This window comes from Copadichromis virginalis, linkage group LG17, assembly GCF_057382275.1.
Source record: "Copadichromis virginalis isolate Kocher_CV1m ecotype Utaka linkage group LG17, C_Virginalis_male_GT1.1, whole genome shotgun sequence".
Classification (NCBI taxonomy): domain Eukaryota; kingdom Metazoa; phylum Chordata; class Actinopteri; order Cichliformes; family Cichlidae; genus Copadichromis; species Copadichromis virginalis.
The window spans coordinates 2,463,924-2,484,351 of record NC_140634.1 but is presented as its reverse complement, the minus strand read 5'-3'; the positions used below and the strand labels follow the sequence as shown (position 1 = coordinate 2,484,351).

Here is a 20,428-nt window from a genome sequence, read left to right as displayed (position 1 = left end):
CACAATGTGACCTTGTTTGAACCTGCTGGGAGTTGTAGGTGTGATGGTTGTGCTATATTTGTACATACTTGAATAGATGTTTTTCTTTTTAGGATTTCGGCCTTCTCTGTAGTCTAAGGAGCTTGGAAAGAAAAGCGTCTGGACTTCTTTAAGTTGCTTGAAGATGTTTCATCTGAGAAGCTTCTTCAGTTCTAGGGTTGAATGGTGGAGAGTCCCAGATTTAAATCCTGTGGGAGTGTCCCCCCAAGAAGGTCATGGACCCCTTATTGATCCTCTACCTCAGTGGTCTCCAACCTCTTTTGCGCCACGGACCGGTTTATGCCCGACAATATTCTCACAGACCGGCCTTAAATACAACAAAATAAAACTAGTACCGGTACCGAAAAAAAAAAGATTTATTCATAACACACGTGAAAAGACCCAGGAAAACCGAGTTAACGATAAAAACGATAACAAAATAACGCTGGAAACCGATAAAAACCCTGAAAACCAGACATTTCACACCTGAGCCTCAACTCTCACGGCCCGGTACCAAACGACTCACGGACCCAGTGGACATAGATGCTTCTTTCGCTCCTCTTTCTAACCATCTGTCTTCTCTGTCCAGAATGTGAACATTGACCTTTGTCCTTCAGATGCAGATGGACAGCCGAGTCTTGCCCCGTCGAGGCAGCTCTTCTCTGTTATTCTATTCTTATAGCTAAGAACAGAATTGATCCCCTTCCAAGGGCAAATTAAAACTTTACAAAAACAACTTGTTTGTGTAGTTTATGTCATCTTATAGTTAATGAGGCAGCTTAAGATTCACCATATCAATCAATCAATCAATCAAAATTTATTTATATAGCACATTTTTAAGACCGAAGTACACCAAAGTGCTTTCCATTAAAATCGCAGTACAAATAAAATCACAATAAAATATAAATTACAAATATATAAAATAAGATAATTACATAATCTAAATACAGAGCCAGATGTAAATTACCCTAATTCGCCTTAAATGCCAGATCAAACAAATACGTTTTTAAACGTGATTTAAAAGACTGAATGGAATCTGACGCGCGAATATGAAGAGGGAGAGTATTCCATAGCCTGGGTGCAGCAACGGCAAAGGCACGGCCTCCTCTGTCAACAGAACCTGTGCTTGTAGTCTAACACTGAGGTCTGCCTTTAGGTGGAGACAGCCCGGCAATTCCTCCTGTGAATATTTGAGAATAAAGGCGGGAAGGGAAAAGGGGGAAAAACAAAGAAACCAAAACCTCTGCTTTTTTGAATTTTAACACATGATTTAATTAACCCTGTCCTGTCTGGCAGCTTTTGCGATTAAGATCTGCTTGCACTGTTGTGCCAAACACATTTTGCTTTTCCTCTGTGACCATGTCCCACAGGGACCCAGGCCCAGCCACACATACCATTCACTCACTCATACATACCCACCAATGACACACAGACACACGAAGCCACACATGCAGACACAATGACCACTTGCCCCCCCAGCAAGCAGACTGTTTAGCCTAACTGTTGAACAGTAGCGCACATCCCCTGTCATTGTCTAAGATGCAGATAAAAATGAAGGGCAGATAACAGTTAAGGGGTGAACGGGGCCACTGCAGCAGTCCCACCCACAAGCCTCTTGGGGGGCCCCTCAAGGGCCTGTGAGTGTGTGTGGTAATATGTTGTGAACTGTAATGGAGGATGAAGGAACTGATACCAGTTACTGCCCCTCACACTCAGCTGGCCTATAGAAAACTTCTGGGACATTGAATATCAGACGTCAGTAGGAGAAGTCAGTCATACAGCGTTTGGACGTAGTGTTTTCTCCCACTGACAACGACAGAATCAGCTTTTTTGGATTTCCTTACCTGGATGACTGAGCAAGCATCAAGACTGTGTGTGTGTGTGTGTGTGTGTGTGTGTGGGGGGGGGGGGGGGGGGGGGGGGGGTCATACAAAGTACTGACTATCATTTTTCTACAAAGTGGACCCTCTGCTGCAGCATCTTTCCACTTTGTTTCCATCATTCCTAACACATTAGACTCACTGCTGCTTTCTACTCTACCTGTGCACTCAAGGCATTATGCAACCCGACTTACCCTTTCATACAAGCGCTTTTTTTCTAGGCTGAAGTACTTTTAGCTAACATGCATTAGTAGATGCTGCTCTGCCTCCTGAGCTACAACCAACTCTACCCCTCACATTTCAGGATAGCCTGGACTCAAACCAGGCCTGTTCAGAATGTGTACATCCTCATCACTGAAAGACTGGCCACTGAGTGTAGGTGTAAACACTGCAGAGTCCTGGCCTGATGAGTTAGCTCTTCTGTGGTGTGTCATCCTCTTAGCCAGAGGCTGTTTGGTTCCCCCGATGAATAAAACACAGCAATCCACTGGCTGCTGTATCTTTGGGGATGGTGTTCAGTCGGTGTTGTATTATACTGACACATAGCCAATTTAGACCCATTTGGGGGTGCTTAGGTATCATCAGAGCACCCCTAAAATAACCATAGTTGTAATAACAGCATATTTTTGGTTATTTTCTAGAATTATGATGTTACACTTTTCTAATTTGTCTATTTACAACACTACAGCATAGAATGAAAACAGGTTTTATGACCTGATTCACCCAGTTGGTGCTCCCATTACTGATGGCAATTTCACAGTCTCAGCCTGAGACTAAAAAAAGTCACTTGGGACGAAACATTTCTCCCACTGAACACGCTGCATCCAGATAAACAGAATCAACTTTCTGGGATCCTAATAGGGCCTGCATCAACACATATCACATGTCCAGTAGGATTTTTTCTTTGATGGAGTTTCGAACTATATCTTTCATTTTTTGTATGCAGTATATGTGTGACGTCTTCTGAGCTACTGTCTGCAGGAACTGCAGAACAATGTCAGCCGTGTGTGCATGAGGAAACATACAGCAAAAGAAAGAAAAAGTAATTATAATGACACAGATGAAAGAGTACAATATGGCTTTAATGAACAGTGAAACTAAAGAGATTACATTTATACTCTCTGAGAAGCCTGAGAGAGAACATCAAGAGAAATCATTAACAGAAACTGAAGTTTATCCATTTTTAATCTCACTGTGCAACACAGAGTTGACAAGGTGTTCCTCTATACGACTCTACGAGCACACAACCAGCAGAGTATGCACAGTTGTTATCTCGCATACAGGGAGTTCCACCAAACCTATGCAGCGCAGATGGATAAGGGGAAGATTTCAGCAACTTGAAGCATGAAAACATAAACTAAAGACACTCCATCATGTTCGGTTAATCACATGATTTGCGTGACAGGGCACTCCTCAGGCTGATCCAGGAACAGCGTCTGAAACATGTGGTTGTAGAAGTCAGGGTGGTAGAGGCAGGCCCGGGCACAGTCTGGGCTGAAGTTCAACTCTAGGATCTGAGGTTGTATTATACGTTCACCTGAAGGATGAGAACACATAAACGATTCACAGGCTGATCACACAGTAAATAAAGTTTTAGTCTGATAAGCTGATATGTGCAATGTCTTGTTACAAAACTACACCTGTTGTGCCGCCAACAGGTGTAGTTTTGTAAAAAGACTGTAAATGGGCCGAAATAGCCAAACACTTTCCAAAGACACTGTCTCATTAAGCTCTCTGAAGCTCACAGTAAACACATTTCTTGATGCCATATTTTAAGAAGACTGGATAAGCAGAAAATAACTGCAAAATATGGCATGTCTTTATCCTGTCGTCCTTCTCTCACCCCAACCGGTGGCAGCAGATGGCCCCGCCCCTCCCTGAGCCTGGTTCTGCTGGAGGTTTCTTCCTGTTAAAAGGGAGTTTTTCCTTCCCACTGTCACCAAAGTGCTGCTCATAAGGGGGTCATGTGATTGTTGGGTTTTTCTCTGTATGTATCATTATAGGGTCTACCTTACAATACAAAGCGCCTTGAGGCGACTGCTGCTGTGATTTGGCGCTGTGTAAATAAAACTGAATTGAATTGAAGTCTAGATACAGACACTTTATTCTGGTTCAGATGCACCAAGGCACGATTACAAGGATTCAGACTCTGGGGTAGGGTCTGCATGTTTTGTTGTAAAAAAGGGGTTTTGAGTTTCTTTTCTTTAATCTGTACCCTTCTCCTGTCACTTTCATGAATCCCTGTTTTACTCTGAGCCTTTGTCTTCAAAAGACCTCGAGCTCAATAAGGCCTCTGAAATGTTGATAGATACTACAAGGGCTCATTTTGATTTAGTCGTGAAAGCGACCTCTTTTACATATTTACTACACAAATACAGACATTCACTCAATTCTAGCTGTGCATCAGGGAGAGTGTTAATCACATGGAAGAGTCTACCAAGCAGCTAAATCATTTAAGAGAGAAAAAACCTTGTATCAGAATTGGACAGCTAACGTCCTGTGTCACTGACATCCTGATTTCTTCACACGTGGAGCGAAGGATGGAAATGCCTCTCATGCAGCCTGACACCAGCCTGATCTGAACTTGTGACGGTGGTTCTGAGAGCCAGTTTGCTGCAAGAGATGCTGCTAAAATGCAACTTGCTTGTTAAGTATTTAAACTTATAACCCACTTTAACCTCTTTTCTACTGTCAGGGCTGCTGTACATGATGATCCTTTTTATCTTGCAATCTGTACTTGTACAGTGTGGATTTCCTCCGAGCTTTCCAGAAAGTTGAATGATGGTAAAACATGCTTTGCACAGCTTTTAAATGAGTCTGTGTGATTCTTTTCTGCCTGGGAATGCATAACGGGACAAATTTGCAACCTCTCCTCCGCCCTCTCAACCTTGATTGAAGCAGAATCTCAAAGTTACAGAATCTTGTGTTAATGAATTTGGGGAAACAAAATAAATGTAGAGAGATGCTCCCAAAGGTCACAGAAGAAAAAACATGAGCCAGGTCAAATGAAGAGAGCTTGCCTTTGAAACAAATGTGGTTAAGGTGCCATTCCTCTGAGGCTCAAACAAATGTTACTGGCTTTGATGATCAGTAGGATAAATGCTCACCATTTTGTCCTCTACTCCACTTTAGCATGAGGTCTACAGCATAGATGGCCCGGGATGAAGGATAGGGACAAATACCATATGGTGCCGGTCTAGAAGTGGCTGCCTCAAAGAGCTCCTTGAAAGCTTTAAATAACTCTCCCTGTAAAGAAAAATGGACAGAAACCCAGATTTGAGTACGATAACCATACTAGGATTAAGGCCTTAGAGATACTGTCACACGTGCTTCACAATCTGTGCAGATGCTGCTACCTAATCTGCAGATTCAACAGGTGGTGTGAGGGCTTTAGATACTCCTGGAAGAATCATAATTTGTGCTGACATGCCACTGATGACTGAAAACATCAGTGACCAGCTTGGTATCACTTCTTATAAACAAACCATTTCCCTAAACTCTCAGAAAGAGCATCCTAAACTGAAAAGCACTTAACATTTTCACTCACTTCCACTTCTTTCCATGGATGCTGTGGGTACTGCTTCTCAAACATTGGGATGAAGTCATCATAGTGCACCTACGAAAGGGACCCATCCAAACTGTTATCACTAGACTTTGATGACGACAACAGCTATGGCAAGACATACAAATTAAAATAGAGAAGATACCTGCTTAAGCTCCACCCCCTCGGCATAGTTCATGACAGTGAAGTGCTTTTGGTAATCATCAAAATGGTCCAAGGAGAACGGTCTAGGCAGAAACACCGAAAGATCAGCACCAGCACGGCAAAGGGTCAAGGATGGAGGAGCAACAACAAACTGCCATCATAACAGGTTTAACTTCGTGAAGAGCCAATCGATGGATAAGAAACAAGACAATCTTTGAATATGAAAGAATAGACAGAAACATTATTTTGCTAGTTTTGGTTGGTTTGTAACTTCTATGTTAACTTTTGATATATTTAATTAAATTGTGCTGTTATTTTTTACATCAAATGGAACAAGAACAAACAAACTAATGAGTGCCACAAAAGCAGTGTGAGCCATCATCTGCCTTTTCCTGTCTGACTTCGCTTTGCTTAGTGTCCACAGATTATTAAGTATGGATGTAATCCATACTTAATAATCTGTGGACACTAAGCAAAGTCTGAGGAATCAGACTGTGCAGAGAAAGGTACCCTACAGGAAAGAACTCTTTCTGTATGTATGCATTTCTTACCTGTTGGCAAAGCGCAGCCAGAAGACATTATAGGCATAGAGACGCAGAGGCTGCACAGAACGCAACATCAACATGTAGCGAATGTCAAACTTCACCATTCCCACTTCCTCCCTGTTGAACAGGACTGGATCTTCGAGATACTTGCACACCACCTGGAACATGAAAACAACTGTGAGCTTTGTCTGTGAAGGTTCTCAGTCATCCAGGTCATGACAGGATAAAGGTCACTCTTTCGAGGATGCCAATGTTCACATTTTGGACAGAGAGGACAGATGGTTTGAAAGAGGAGTGAAAGAAGCCATCTATGTCCACTGTGAGCGACCATCTTTGAACAGAGGCGGGGGTTTACGACACCAACTCTCTGCCATGTATAATCCAGTTTTGAGATCCCTTCCCAGACGCCTTAACGCCCACTCACATCCTGGGCCATCTGACCTCAGGAATTCGCATGATAAGGTGGGGCCAGGTTTCACAATGAACACACCCGAAACTCTGGCTGATTGGGACCCACGCCCAGTTTCACACCTTGGCTCAGGCGATTAGAGGATCATCAGGGGGTCCTTTTGTCCCTCTGTGGGGGGAAACTCCCACTAGGTTTATATCTGGGACTCTCCACCATTTGACCTTAGAACTGAAGAAGCTTCTCGGATGAGAGGTGAAACGTCTTCAAGCAACCTAAAGAAGTCCAGATGCTTTTCTTTGCAAGCTCCTTTGACAACTGTGAGCTTTACAGTCCTGACACCGTGTGAATCTTAAAGTCATGCAGCACGGAGTCTGCAACTCTGTATCCCTTTGAAGATTTCTGTGATGGAAATTTGTTTTACCTTAGCGTATCGATCCTGTGTTCTGATAACAGTAAATATAAATATATGAGTTACAGATAGAAAGGATAGCATCATATATGTCTTATGTGGTTAAATGGAGTGGTCCCTATACAGCACCTTTCTACCTGATCACTGTTTTCTGTGCTAATCTAACATTCACACTCTCGCACTCATACCCGATGGACGCGTCAGAGAGCAGCTTGGGGGTTAATCTTGCCCAGAGATATTTGGCATGCACCACGGGAGCAGATGGGATCAAATCAAACCTTATTAGCAGATGAACTGTTCTAGAATTACTGTATTATTTTTGTAAAGTAATGCAGTGTTATAAAATGAGAATATCTATTAGTTAATGAAGTTAACAATAGTAGTTAATAACAGCTAATCATGCATAATTCTGATGTGTGAATGTCATTGTGACTGGTTGTCTGTAACTCTGTGTTAGCCCTGCGACAGGCCAGCGACCTGTCCAGGGTGTAAGACTAGTTTATGGTCACTCTCATCACACTGCTCTTCTCGTTTCCTAATTAATTATCAAGTCTTCTACCCATCTTTCTTTGACCTCATCCACCACTGAGGTCAAGTGGAAGCGGTTTGGAAAGTGATACAGAAGGCCCTTTCTGAACACATACACATACATATACAGTGGGGCAAAAAAGTATTTAGTCAGCCACCGATTGTGCAAGTTCCCCCACTTAAAATGATGACAGAGGTCAGTAATTTGCACCAGAGGTACACTTCAACTGTGAGAGACAGAATGTGAAAAAAAAATCCATGAATCCACATGGTAGGATTTGTAAAGAATTTATTGGTAAATCAGGGTGGAAAATAAGTATTTGGTCACCTCAAACAAGGAAAATCTCTGGCTCTCACAGACCTGTAACGTCTTCTGTAAGAAGCTTTTCTGTCCCCCACTCGTTACCTGTATGAATGGCACCTGTTTGAACTCATCATCTGTATAAAAGTCACCTGTCCACAGCCTCAAACAGTCAGACTCCAAACTCTGCCATGGCCAAGACCAAAGAGCTTTCGAAGGACACCAGGAAAAGTATTGTAGACATGCACCAGACTGGGAAGAGTGAATCTACAATAGGCAAGCAGCTTGGTGTGAAAAAAATCAACTGTGGGAGCAATCATCAGAAAATGGAAGACATACAAGACCACTGATAATCTCCCTCGATCTGGGGCTCCACGCAAGATCTCATCCCGTGGGGTCAAAATGATCATGAGAACGGTGAGCAAAGATCCCAGAACCACACGGGGGGACCTGGTGAATGACCTGCAGAGAGCTGGGACCAAAGTAACAAAGGTCACCATCAGTAACACACTACAACGGCAGGGAATCAAATCCCGCAGTGCCAGACGTGTTCCGCTGCTGAAGCCAGTGCATGTCCAGGCCCGTCTGAAGTTTGCCAGAGAGCACATGGATGATACAGCAGAGGATTGGGAGAATGTCATGTGGTCAGATGAAACCAAAGTAGAACTTTTTGGTATAAACTCAACTCGTCGTGTTTGGAGGAAGAAGAATACTGAGTCGCATCCCAAGAACACCATACCTACTGTGAAGCATGGGGGTGGGAACATCATGCTATGGGGCTGTTTTTCTGCCAAGGGGACAGGACGACTGATCCGTGTTAAGGACAGAATGAATGGGGCCATGTATCGTGAGATTTTGAGCCAAAACCTCCTTCCATCAGTGAGAACTTTGAAGATGAAACGAGGCTGGGTCTTCCAACATGACAATGATCCAAAACACACCGCCCGGGCAACAAAGGAGTGGCTCCGTAAGAAGCATTTGAAAGTCCTGGAGTGGCCTAGCCAGTCTCCAGACCTCAACCCCATAGAAAATCTGTGGCGGGAGTTGAAAGTCCGTGTTGCTCGGCGACAGCCCCAAAACATCACTGCTCTCGAGAAGATCTGCATGGAGGAATGGGCCAAAATACCAGCTACTGTGTGTGCAAACCTGGTAAAGACCTATAGTAAACGTTTGACCTCTGTTATTGCCAACAAAGGTTATGTTACAAAGTATTGAGTTGTATTTTTGTTATTGACCAAATACTTATTTTCCACCCTGATTTACCAATAAATTCTTTACAAATCCTACCATGTGGATTCATGGATTTTTTTTTCACATTCTGTCTCTCACAGTTGAAGTGTACCTCTGGTGCAAATTACTGACCTCTGTCATCATTTTAGGTGGGGGAACTTGCACAATCGGTGGCTGACTAAATACTTTTTTGCCCCACTGTATAAGTTTATATAAGTGTCATTCTTGGTTTCTGTGTATGTGTGCCATCACCTTTGGTGTACTCTCTCGCTGCCTGATTATGTAATCCAGGTTGTTGGTTATGTGTGTGTCTAGTCCACGAGCTAAATTCCAAGGCTTACAGATCCAGTGGTTATCTTCTCCCCTGAAAAATATAAGGCAACTTTTAATTATCCAGTTAATAATGATAATAACAATAATAAATACATAAAAGGAAACTTCAATTATTTCTTCATTGTAACACTGCCTGTTTATGGTCCACACTTGCATTCGTGGGTTGTTCCCTTTAAAATCTCTGCTGATGCCAAACAGCTTAAGCTGCTATTGACTTTTGCTTGCTGCTGTTTATTAAATTAATGATTGAAGTCTGAAGAAAGAAGAAATATAAAGTTTATTATTTTACAATTCAATTCCATTTTATTTATATAGCACCAAATCACAACAGCAGTCGCCTCAAGGCGCTTTACATTGTAAAGACCTTAAAACATTAATAAACATGTGGAAGAACCATACCAAGCCACAGACTGGATCTCTCCTGTTCACCAGGACGGTCACACACTGTTGTGGGATCCCACCCTTCAATCTGCATTTGTCACAACATGCCCAAGCAGACCCTGTAAGTGTTTAATGGGACGGAGGTCGGGACTGCAGGCAGGCCCTTCCATCCTCTAATCTCTGATAAAGATGACAACACAGGGTGGGGTTTAAGTTCAGTCCCAGACTGTGGCAGTAGGTCGATATCTCACCATCACACTGCCTCTACCAGAAGCTGTTACAGTATAGCCTGGATTATACTTGGTTGCTGGTGACCCACATGTACAGCTTCCAGTTCCCTTCTTTCAGCACTTCTCAAGCTTCTCGTGCTCCTTTTTCCTGATATTGCTGCCATTTGATAACAACTACGACCGTCTTCCTCTGCTTGTCCAGCATCACTATGTTAGCCATCACCACTTTGTCTGTATCTGGAAGTCCCACAGGATCTTAGCTCGGTCATTCTCAAGCACCCTAGGGGAGCGTGTCCCTTTTTGACCTCAGGACTTCCAGGCCATACTCAGCACAGATGTTTCTGTATACTATTCAGGGTGTCTGTGTGAAACACTGCGGTTAAGTTCTTCCTTCCTTTTATTATTCGTCATAAAAACTAGAGATGACTAGAAACAAACAAAATCAGAATCCCAACCTTTGTTGCTGGTAATGCTTGATGAACTGTGGCAGCTCTGTCTGTAGGTTGAAGGTCTGCGGTAACCAGTCGGGTCCTGGGCTGCCTTTCACCCTGCGAGCCACAGCAGCCAGGCAGTCCTTCACCGTGATGATGCTCTCACAGGGAAACTGGTTCAGCAACACATGAGGCCGCTCCACACTGAGTTTGCTGCCAAATCAAAACATGATACTTAACCTTTCAGACAGTCCAACAGCAACCTCACCTAACGCTGGTTCATAGCTGCTTTATCAAGTGTCAACATAACTTTGCTGATAGACTTAGAATAATCCCAGACTTCTTTTAACTTTCTGGTATTTATGAACTTAAATACCTCCCCAGCATGAAAACAGGTCACTTTTTAAAATTGTGTTGGAATCAATTAAAGCTGAGATTAGGATGTTTATGCAACAATGTAGCGCAGCCTAGCAACAAACATACAGTTTATTATTAATTATTTACTTATTAAGTCACACAAAAAAACATGTTCTTGGCATTCACACACAATAAAGCCTGTTTTCATAATTCCTGCCTGACAGTTGGTCAAGATCAGTGTTAGCTTTGAAATAAAGTCTAATAAAGTCTTTCTATTAGTCACTCAACACACACACACACCAACAGAATACACAAACTGTGAGTTAACATATAATAATATTATAACACAGCCAGGATCATACCTTTTGGACAACTGATCTCTATTATTGTTGGATCTTTACATTACAATATTAAGCACCTTAGGGCGCTATATAAATAAATCTGTTCACCACAAACATGAATCAAACAATCAAAATGTGACTGATGTGCAGACTTTCAGTGTTATTTTGAAGAGTTTAACAAACGTTCAGGTGTTTAGCCGTTTTTACACACAGTCATATTCGTTTTCAGAAGCTCAAAAATAAGTTGGCAAACTAAAATAACTTCAAACTGAAAAATATCTAAAATGCTTGAATGAAAACCCTTTGCAACGTGACCCATGGACATCACCAGTGTTGGGAAGGTTATTTTTAAAATGTATCCCACTACAGATTACAGATTACATGGCCCAACATTTATTTTGTAAGGTATTCCATTACGTTACTCAATGAGAGTAACGTATTCTGAATACTTTGGATTACTTAATATATTGTCATGCTACATGAATGTACTATTGCTGTGTGATTTATTACTATTAAAGAAGGTTACTCGCCAACCAGTACCAACTGTGATGGTTTTGTGTTCACTGAATACAACCTACTGACACAATGATCAGAAAAGCACTATACTTAGTGCATAAGAATTATGCACAATTCACTGAATTCTGTAGCCTAGTGTATAAGGCCCCAAGGACCTGTGTGCTGTGACTCTGCAGAAATAGGTGTTTCCTGGTTTCCTTGAGCACATGTTTTTTTAATCCAACAGCTACCATGTATGAAACAGTCACTTATGAAGAAATCATGTCTGTCTAGCTCCATAATGTCACCGAGTTATGAATGCAGCTTCGCTTGCTCACCTGTAGTCTTTGATGTGATTATAGCGCCAAATGATATCTGCCTCGTCCTCATCCTCTATCAGCTGGAACCGAGGGTGGCTAAGGTTGTTTGTTACTTGTGACATTTCAGAGTAAACCCTGGAAACAAATGAACAAAACAATAACAAAAAACTCTTTTTGTTGAGCTTTTTAATTAGCACTTAAAGTGGACATGAAACTCTTTATCTATAAACTGAGCGCTGCTCTCAAAAACAGACTGTCTGTGACGCTGGATTTAAGAAATTAGGGCTTAAAGTTTGAAAACATGTTTAGCGCCATCTTGTGTCAGTATATTATGTGACATCATGGGTTGGTTGGTTGCGATCAGTAGACTTGCATTAGTTTATGTTAGGTAATTGGTAACAAACCCAATAACTCAGGGAAAGCGAAGGGACGTAAACTAAAAATCAGTCTCTGGTGGCTCTTCGTTGTTTGGTTAGCTATACTGAAACGGGAAAATACACCTGCTAGCTGTAATGTTTGGATTTGTAAAGCACTTTGTAAATGAAGACTGTATGAAGTCAGATGTCTGCGGAGTCAAAAACAGATTTTTCCTTGTATGTAGCGAGTGGCACAATCAGCTAACACGATTATGTGTATTTTATGCAATAAAGGAATGTCTGTTCTCATCCAGACAGTTTACAACCTAACAGCTTAATACAGAGCTTCCCAAAGTGTGGGGCCGCCGCCTAAGGGGGGCGCAGGGCCATTGCAGGGGGCGGGCGCCGTATGAAAAGGGAAAAAAAAACGCTTGGACACTGCTAGCACGCACTGGGCTGTTGAAATCACGGACGAACAGGATCCCACATTCTTGATTTTTAGTTCACAAACACTTCTTGCAATGACTAACTGCTCCTGACATTTTGGAGATGTTAGCTCTTTATACAGTAAAGTTACAGCTGGATACAAATAACATCAGGCTGATCCTGCCACGATTTGTTCCCCTGTCTAAATCACGGACGAACAGGATCCTACAGCTGTTTATGTTTTTGAACCCATTTTGCACAGAGAGGCGATTTTGAAAAAAGTATTGACAGCAATGTTGAACATTATTACACAGGAAACAACAACTACACGTAAAATAATGGCACCGTGACGCCTCTGCCTTTGTAAATAGACAGTAACTGTTTGTGTATGTAAGCGTGTAAAACCTGCAGACAGTCAGATTAACAGGATTTTGTCTCTATCTGCCATTCTGCAGTTCATCTCATGTAAACAATAACGTGGCGCACAGCGTGATGTGGAAAAAGGCAAATATTTTATCGTCCACACTAAATGCAAAAAAGGAGTTTTAAAAAATCTCCATTCATGGTTTGGGAACCACTGGGTTATTACATGTGCATCACAACACAAACACAAACTGTTCTTCTTACCGAAGCACGAATCCTGTCACTATGTCCGCAGCAAAAATAGACTGATGTGTTCGATGGAGAGACGAAAAACCAAGAAGCTGTTTTTGGTTAACAGTCTGGTTTAAAATATAACATCCAGTCAGTCTCATTGTATACTCTTGTATATGTTTAATCGGCTTCATCTGATATATACGATCTCAAAGAGATTGATCTCTTCCAGCTTATCTTTACCCACAAGTGGAGGAAAAGGATTAAACATCCAGCCTTTTTATGGGGACGGTGACACAGAGCGCTAAAGTAGAGTTTACTTAGCAGTGACTTTGCTAATAGTTCAACATATTTAATTCTAATTCAAAGTATAATCAAGACCAGATCTAATCACCAGGATGAGTAAGAAAATCATGTTTGAGTAATGAACGCCTGACTTTTTCACCCAGATTCCCGAAGCATTCTTTTGACTACAGTGTGTCCTCGGTTCCCTCTGTGGTGTGTGTGTGTGTGTGTGTGTGTGTGTGTGTGTGTGTGTGTGTGTGTGTGTGTGTGTGTGTGAGAAAGGCACCAGAGTCCAATGTGACTGTGATTTTGAATAACAGAAGTGATGCTGTGACTGACAAACACAGCGTCATAAAGGGAAAAAGCAGGTTCAGTTCACATGAGACTGAGCTAATGAGAACTCATGTTGATGTAAAGCAGCATATAAACTGAATGAGACATGATGAAGAGCGACAGCAGATATGAAGCGATTTGCTGTATAAAACCCTGAGCAGAAGTTATTTTGAGTTTCTTTAAATTCAGAAAAGTTTTTCTAGCTGTAGACGTAGCATGAAACAATGAATCCTGTACATGCACCTTAGATTTCAGTTGAGCACCAACTATGTATTCAGATACATTCCACCACACACTGAAATCTGGCCTCTATGTTGGTAGAGATTAAAATATTATCTATAGTCAGACAAACACTACACGGAGATCATCTCGACCTGCAAATTCCCAACAAAGTAAATGTGTTATCTTTAGTGAGGGAGAGAGTGGAGGCAGGCAGCGACCTTCCTGACACACATGAACAGGCGTGAACAAGCAACGTCTGAAGCTGTGGACCAGCTCAGTATTTCTCCTTCATATTCAGATATCCACTTTCTCTGTGTCACATTATCATTAGTATATTATCCAAATACAGAAGTCTGCAGCAAGTCAGTGCCCAACTCAGAAAGGCCCTACAGGTAAATATAATAAAAAAGATTTCTGTAACAGTGACAAACTTACTTGTAGACTTTGTCCTTCGGAACAGTGTAAGGCTGTATTTCCACGGGAAGCTGCTCCTTGTTTTCCCGAGCAATGTTCTGCAGACACAGAGACGACCCAACAATTAGGCTTCAGTTCAGCTCAGATATTGACTGTGGATACATCACATACAGTGGTGGGAAAAAGTGTTCCTGACTTCATATGTTTGTCAAACTTAAACGTTTCAGATCATCAAACAAATTTAAATCCAGGACAAAGATTTCACCTCCTTTAAAAATGCAGTTTTAAATGTTTCTTATTAAGGGGAAACCAGCTGGGCCCACTCATCTTTGCAGGATTGTTGTAATTCAGCCACACTGGAGGGTTTTTCAGGTCATGCCACAGCATCTCAAGATTCAAGATTCAAGAACTTTATTGTCAATACAACAATATACACAGTATACAGCGTTTCACCCCGAGTCCCCCTGGTGCATTTATATGAGTATAAATAATATATCTCCAAGAGATATAAAACTAGGATTTACACATAAATAATAACTTGCTAAATTTGGGTCAAATTAAGTGATAAAAAGGTACTATTACTAACTTTATCTATGTAATAAACACAGACAGGACAGAGACAATATGGAGTGGATTGTGCAGCAGGTACTGAATACAAGGTTGAAGTTATGAGTCAGGATATTTTAGACGAGAACGGACGAAGACGTGCAAGAGACAAAATGTGCAAATATATTTGAGATGTGTTCAGTAACTATGTGACTGAGTGTGCAAATAAGCAGATTGTTCCCAGGTCCGGTTTGTAGTGCATTTGTGGAAGTTTGTGTTGTGTTTGAGTCTTTTGGTGAGTACTGTAAGGTGTTTGTGTTTATCAGTCTGGTGGTAGTGAGTTGAGGGCTCTGACTGCTTGGGGGAAAAGCTCTTGCAGTGTCTGGTCGTTACAGTTTTGATGCTGCGAAAACTTCTGCCAGATGGGAGGAGGGAGTACGGTGCATCGAGGTCACAAAGAGCTGGCCGGATATTCTCCTTCAGGATGTTTTGGTAGACGGCAGAATTCATGGTTCCATTTACCACAGCAAGTGCTGCAGGTTCTCAGGCAGCCACACAGACCATCACACTACCACCACCATATTTTACTGTTAGGAAGATGTTCTGGTTCTACTTAAGTGTCTTCTTAATTCAACAGGTCTGCCAGTAATCAGGCCTGGGTGTATTTAATCAAACTGAACTCACCTTTCAAAAACACGTGGTTAATCACAGTTGGATCATAATTTAGGAAATGAGGAAGGGGTGACTGGACTGTGCCTTAGGTACCGAATGAAAATACTTTGTCGTATTTAAATCTCCTATTAGTGAAACTTATTTAACATTATTTACTACTTTGTGAACTGTTTGACTTTTTTTTTTATCAAGAATCCAAAAGACTGAATCTGAGTTTGAGATGAGAATAAAGTTTAATAGAATTCTTGAGGCTGATAAATTTATGTGGTACTCCTCACCTCAAAGAATGAGTCCGGGGGCTCAGCTGTGACGCTGCTGACCTCTTCTAGATCACTAGGTATCCATGGTAACAGGCGGCACTGCCGCACCAGAGGGTCTGGCTCTCCATATGTATAGTCACGGGTAACTTCATCTGTGGATAATAATGTAATAAAACATTATGTCATCCAATCATGTTGCATGTTTTAACAGGGAAACTCTATTTCAGGTATCTTGTATCCAAAGACAACCAGATGTATTCATTTTCTGAATTGTGACATGGTGATCGCTCCGTGTATGCTGTGTGCGCTTTCACCTCCTTCGTGCAGGTCCTGCAGAGGCCAGAGCACGGTGTAGGCTAACTGGCCCTGCACGTAGAAGAAAGGAGCCATGCTGCAGGTCGGTTGATCAGAGTGCCGCACCTGAGAGCCAAACTCATCCATGACGTACCACACGGGAACCTTGTCCTCTGGGGACTGCACAGGAAAGTGAGGCAGAGGAGGGTCAGGTTCTGGCTTTCAGGTCATTATTATCACAAACTCCCTTTTGTTCAAAGTGTGCGCAGCCCTCGTAAGGACAAGCGTTCAGCAGGTTTGTGTTACACATTAGCTGCTTTATACTGAAATAAGTTTCACATCATGGTTCCTATAGTAGCTCCACAATCATCTAATATACAGTATTAGGAGAATCATGTGTAGTACATATCTAAGTGATAAGAGCAGTGTTTTCTCACACACCCCCTGAGAGAGCTGATAAGTCTGGTTGTACTTCCACATGCGCTCCATCACCAGCTCCACCGTGTCAGGGTCGGGGACCTCACCATGGAAGTCCAGCCCCATAAGGGCCGCCATTCTGGGCAACAGGCCTGGGATCTGTTCCAGCTGCTGCCGGGCATGATCCACGCGGTACGTCCACGCGTGATCCACCAGGAAAACGCTGCAGGAATATGGAGACAATCTCACGCTAGATGTTCGTTTGGAAAATTACCTTTAAAGAGCTTTAAAATGCTGACGATTAATAAAATCTTAAAAATCTCTTTATTCACATAAAGAAAGCGCTGATGGAAAGTAGCAGCAGGAAATTTGCCCAGAAACGATGCAGTTAAATATTTCTGTGGCGGTGTAATATGACTAAGCTGCAGCTGCTCTCCCCCTGGATTCCTTCAAGCTGACACCCTGACCTGCAGGGCACTTTTATTAATCATTTGTAGTCTATGAAATATTACTGGATGAACCTTTAACCTTGTCACTAAAGCAATAGTTCATTTTAGCTCGGAAAATGAAATGTAGTTACAACCAAGGGTTAAAGGGATTTCCATGGTTTTCTTAAGAATTCCAGTTGTTAACGATGTTCTCTTCTCACTATTTTGTTATAATTTTAATGAATTTAAGGTTTTCTGTGTCATTTTGTTTATATAAATACAAAACAGTAAAGGACAGGGTCAGGATTTCAATGTTCACAGCAATAACACAACAAACAACTATCCAGTTATTCTTGTTCACCATGAGGTAAGACAACTGATTAATTTCAGCTATTCTGAACATCACCCCATCCACTACCTCTAACTACCTGTTCAAGGATTAACAGTTTGGAAATATGAAGCAAAACAGTACTCAGCTCATATAAATATACCAGATACCTGGACTTTGGCACAGCTTTGGAGGAGCAGAATCAAAGCATCTCAAAATATCAAATATGAAAAAGTATGATGTAACATCCAAGAGGAGAGGAAAAGCAATTTTCTGTTAAATAATTTATCTTTTACTTTGTTGATTTGTTAGTTGGAGGCTGGAGATCATCATAGCTATGTCCTTATCACGGGCACGGCTATTATAGTTAACAAAAACTGAGCTAAAAAGTGAAACAAAATGTAAAAAAGTTTTAGTTTGAAATCAAATAAAAAAAAAAATACTGTTTTTGTTTATACACTACATCATTAGTTAATCATTCGTTATTATTGTCTGGTCCTCTTGCTCAATTGTCCCCTCCCATCAGACCAATTGGTCGCAGCAGATGGCCCCGCCCCTCCTTGAGCCGGGTCCTGCTGGAGGCTTCTTCCGGTTAAAAAGGAGTTTTTCCTTCCCGCTATTCCCAAAGGGTTTCTCAGGTTTTCTCTGTACTATTGGAGGGTCTTTAACTTTTAATATAAAAGGCCTGTATTTAAACACATTATATAAATACAACTAAAGTGCAGCCCGCACCTTTGACGTGCAGTCTGCAGTCGTATATAGTGACATAAATAAGACATTTAAACACTTAAATGTTAAGGTCGTAGCATTCCTTTCCTCTCCAAGGAGCACAAAGACAAACATGCAATCAGTGGAAGAAGAGTTATCGTTTGGCGCCCTCACCTGGTCGGCTCCGAGGCTTGCAGACCACTCTCCCGGGTTACAACCACTTTACATCTGATCTCATCTCCAGGATTGTCCTTCTTCTTCTCCTCTCCGTTTTCTTCATCTCCCTCCCTCTCATCTTCATCTTCTTGTTGGAACTGCATTATTCCGAAAACTTCCCCGGCATCATAAATCTACGGAAACAGACATGAAGGGGCCTGCTGGGAGAATGTCTTTTAATGTGTGCACGCCAAACCCCAAGGTGCTGCATCTCAGCGTGTATGAAATGTCAGCAGCAGCTTTTTCTGCAACAGTAAACAAACAGTTATTAGGACTGAACATGTGTTTCAGTGCTTCGTGATGTCAGAGCACACCTCGCTGGTGATCTTGTGGTGCAGGCTCCTCCAGTAGACCGGAGGGATAGCTGAAGCCTGGAGCGCTGCGCTGTGGAGAGCCACGAACACTCGGAACTCCTCGTCCTCCGCGCCATTCGGAACCGTGGGGTTTGTTGACATTACTGCACTGGAAGTGTATCTCACGTGGAGACGGCGTTAGTAAACCCGGAAGAAGGAGGAGTTTAACAGCTACACAGCTATGCATTGTGGGAGAGTTTTTCGACTATCTGAACTAAAACATACTTCACAAATTAAAAACCCATTAGGTCACTTTTAGAAAAAAGTAACTGGGTTAAAACGCAAAGTCTCACATGTCAGAACAAAAATAATTATGGTCTTTAAATTAAGTAAATACAACCTGAGATGGACAACAACATAATACATGTTGGTGTGTCATGTTAGTCATTATTTATTTAACAAAATGCAGAAGCAGAGTGTGAAAGACCGAGTCCAGCCCCTGGTTGTTTCTGTCATTTCGCTTTTCAGACTGTCTCTGCATGTTGGCTTAGCTGCTGTTCTATGATAGTGACTGTGTAAAATGTCATGATTATCTGAGGCTATATTTGAATAAGACCTGCTGAGGACCAGATGACTTCATTTACATCCCGATATGTAAAACCTTAGGGAGGTGTTATATGTCCTTAGTACCATGACTGTAAATGGTACAGGAGGACAAAGGAGGGGGGAACAACTAAGCTGTAGTGCCTCTGCACCTCACTGTACAATACCTTGTGCAATACTTTTTGTAAATAGTCAACAGTGCAATAGACTCAATACTTGAAATGTGCAATTCACTTGTATTTTTATTTTTTATTCCTATTTATTCTATTTATCCCCTTTGTATATTTTATTTATATTTGTCTCTGTATTTATATATGTGTGTGTGTGTGTGTGTGTCTGTATATATATATATATAACAGTTCTGTAACTGTAACTTCGGTCGTTGCTGTGCTTTTTTTGGAAGTCGAATTTCCCAGAGGAACCCACCCGAGGGATTAATAAAGTTCTATCTTATCTTATCTTATCTTAAATGCTTACTGACACGGACAAAAATCACAGTTCGTGCCCATTAACACAAACACACTGACTGTTTGTTTTGCCCTAAGGCCCGGCTGTTATACATCTGTCTGTAGCTTCTGTTTTTATCAGCAGCGCTAAGTGGCAGAAGCTCAGGCTGGTACAGATGCTTTATATCGAATTTGGTTCAGTTTAAGTTTAATCAAACTTTTGGATAGCTAACCCTAACTAACCTAGACAAACACAACTAGTATCTGCTGGCTGTCTGTCATGAGGGGACCTCGACAGCAGACCTAATCACTGAAGTTGTGGACACATATATGTGACAGACACAGAGGTATCAGAGTACCTGTAGCGTGTCTGAAATGATCTGAGATGTTTGTTTCTCATTTGGCAAATACAGAATTTCTGTGTCACATTAAAACTTCTGTGTTCTTCTCTCTTTGTTGTCAGGTACAGGATAGATGGACACTTTTGTCTAGCTGCAAACATCCCGCTGCAGCGCGACACCAACACACTTCATGAAATCCTCAGAGAAAGAAGCTATGAAGAAAAAGTGAGGACAGTCATTGAGGAAAGAAACTCTGAGAACAGTAAAGTTTATGTAGGCAACAACCTGGTTATAGCCAGGGTTTTAAAACCTAAACACGCAGAATATCAAGT

General features: G+C 41.8%; 1 protein-coding gene across 1 annotated transcript; it reads right to left on the bottom strand.

Moving 5' to 3' along the window:
- Positions 1-2,959: 2,959 nt before the first annotated feature.
- Positions 2,960-18,929, bottom strand: ttll12 (tubulin tyrosine ligase-like family, member 12). Its single transcript, XM_085437054.1, has 14 exons — positions 18,728-18,929; positions 18,372-18,547; positions 16,758-16,956; positions 16,337-16,496; positions 16,041-16,174; positions 14,566-14,642; positions 11,933-12,049; positions 10,426-10,614; positions 9,279-9,390; positions 6,156-6,307; positions 5,606-5,687; positions 5,446-5,514; positions 5,006-5,144; positions 2,960-3,435 (listed from the first exon to the last, which is right to left on the bottom strand). The coding sequence occupies exons 1-14, from the start codon at positions 18,866-18,868 to the stop codon at positions 3,284-3,286; spliced, it is 1,899 nt and encodes a 632-aa protein (XP_085293180.1). The 5' UTR covers positions 18,869-18,929; the 3' UTR covers positions 2,960-3,283.
- Between the last annotated feature and the right edge of the window lie 1,499 nt (positions 18,930-20,428).

Bases quoted from the DNA above. Each gene is read 5' to 3' on its own strand.
- ttll12 (XM_085437054.1), bottom strand. From the start codon at position 18,868: ATGTCAACAAACCCCACGGTTCCGAATGGCGCGGAGGACGAGGAGTTC. The intron at 18,548-18,727 runs GTGTGCTCTGAC...CTGTTTCCGTAG, and splicing joins ACCACAAGATCACCAGCGAG to ATTTATGATGCCGGGGAAGT. The intron at 10,615-11,932 runs GTGAGCAAGCGA...TTGATTTGGCAG, and splicing joins AATCACATCAAAGACTACAG to CAAACTCAGTGTGGAGCGGC.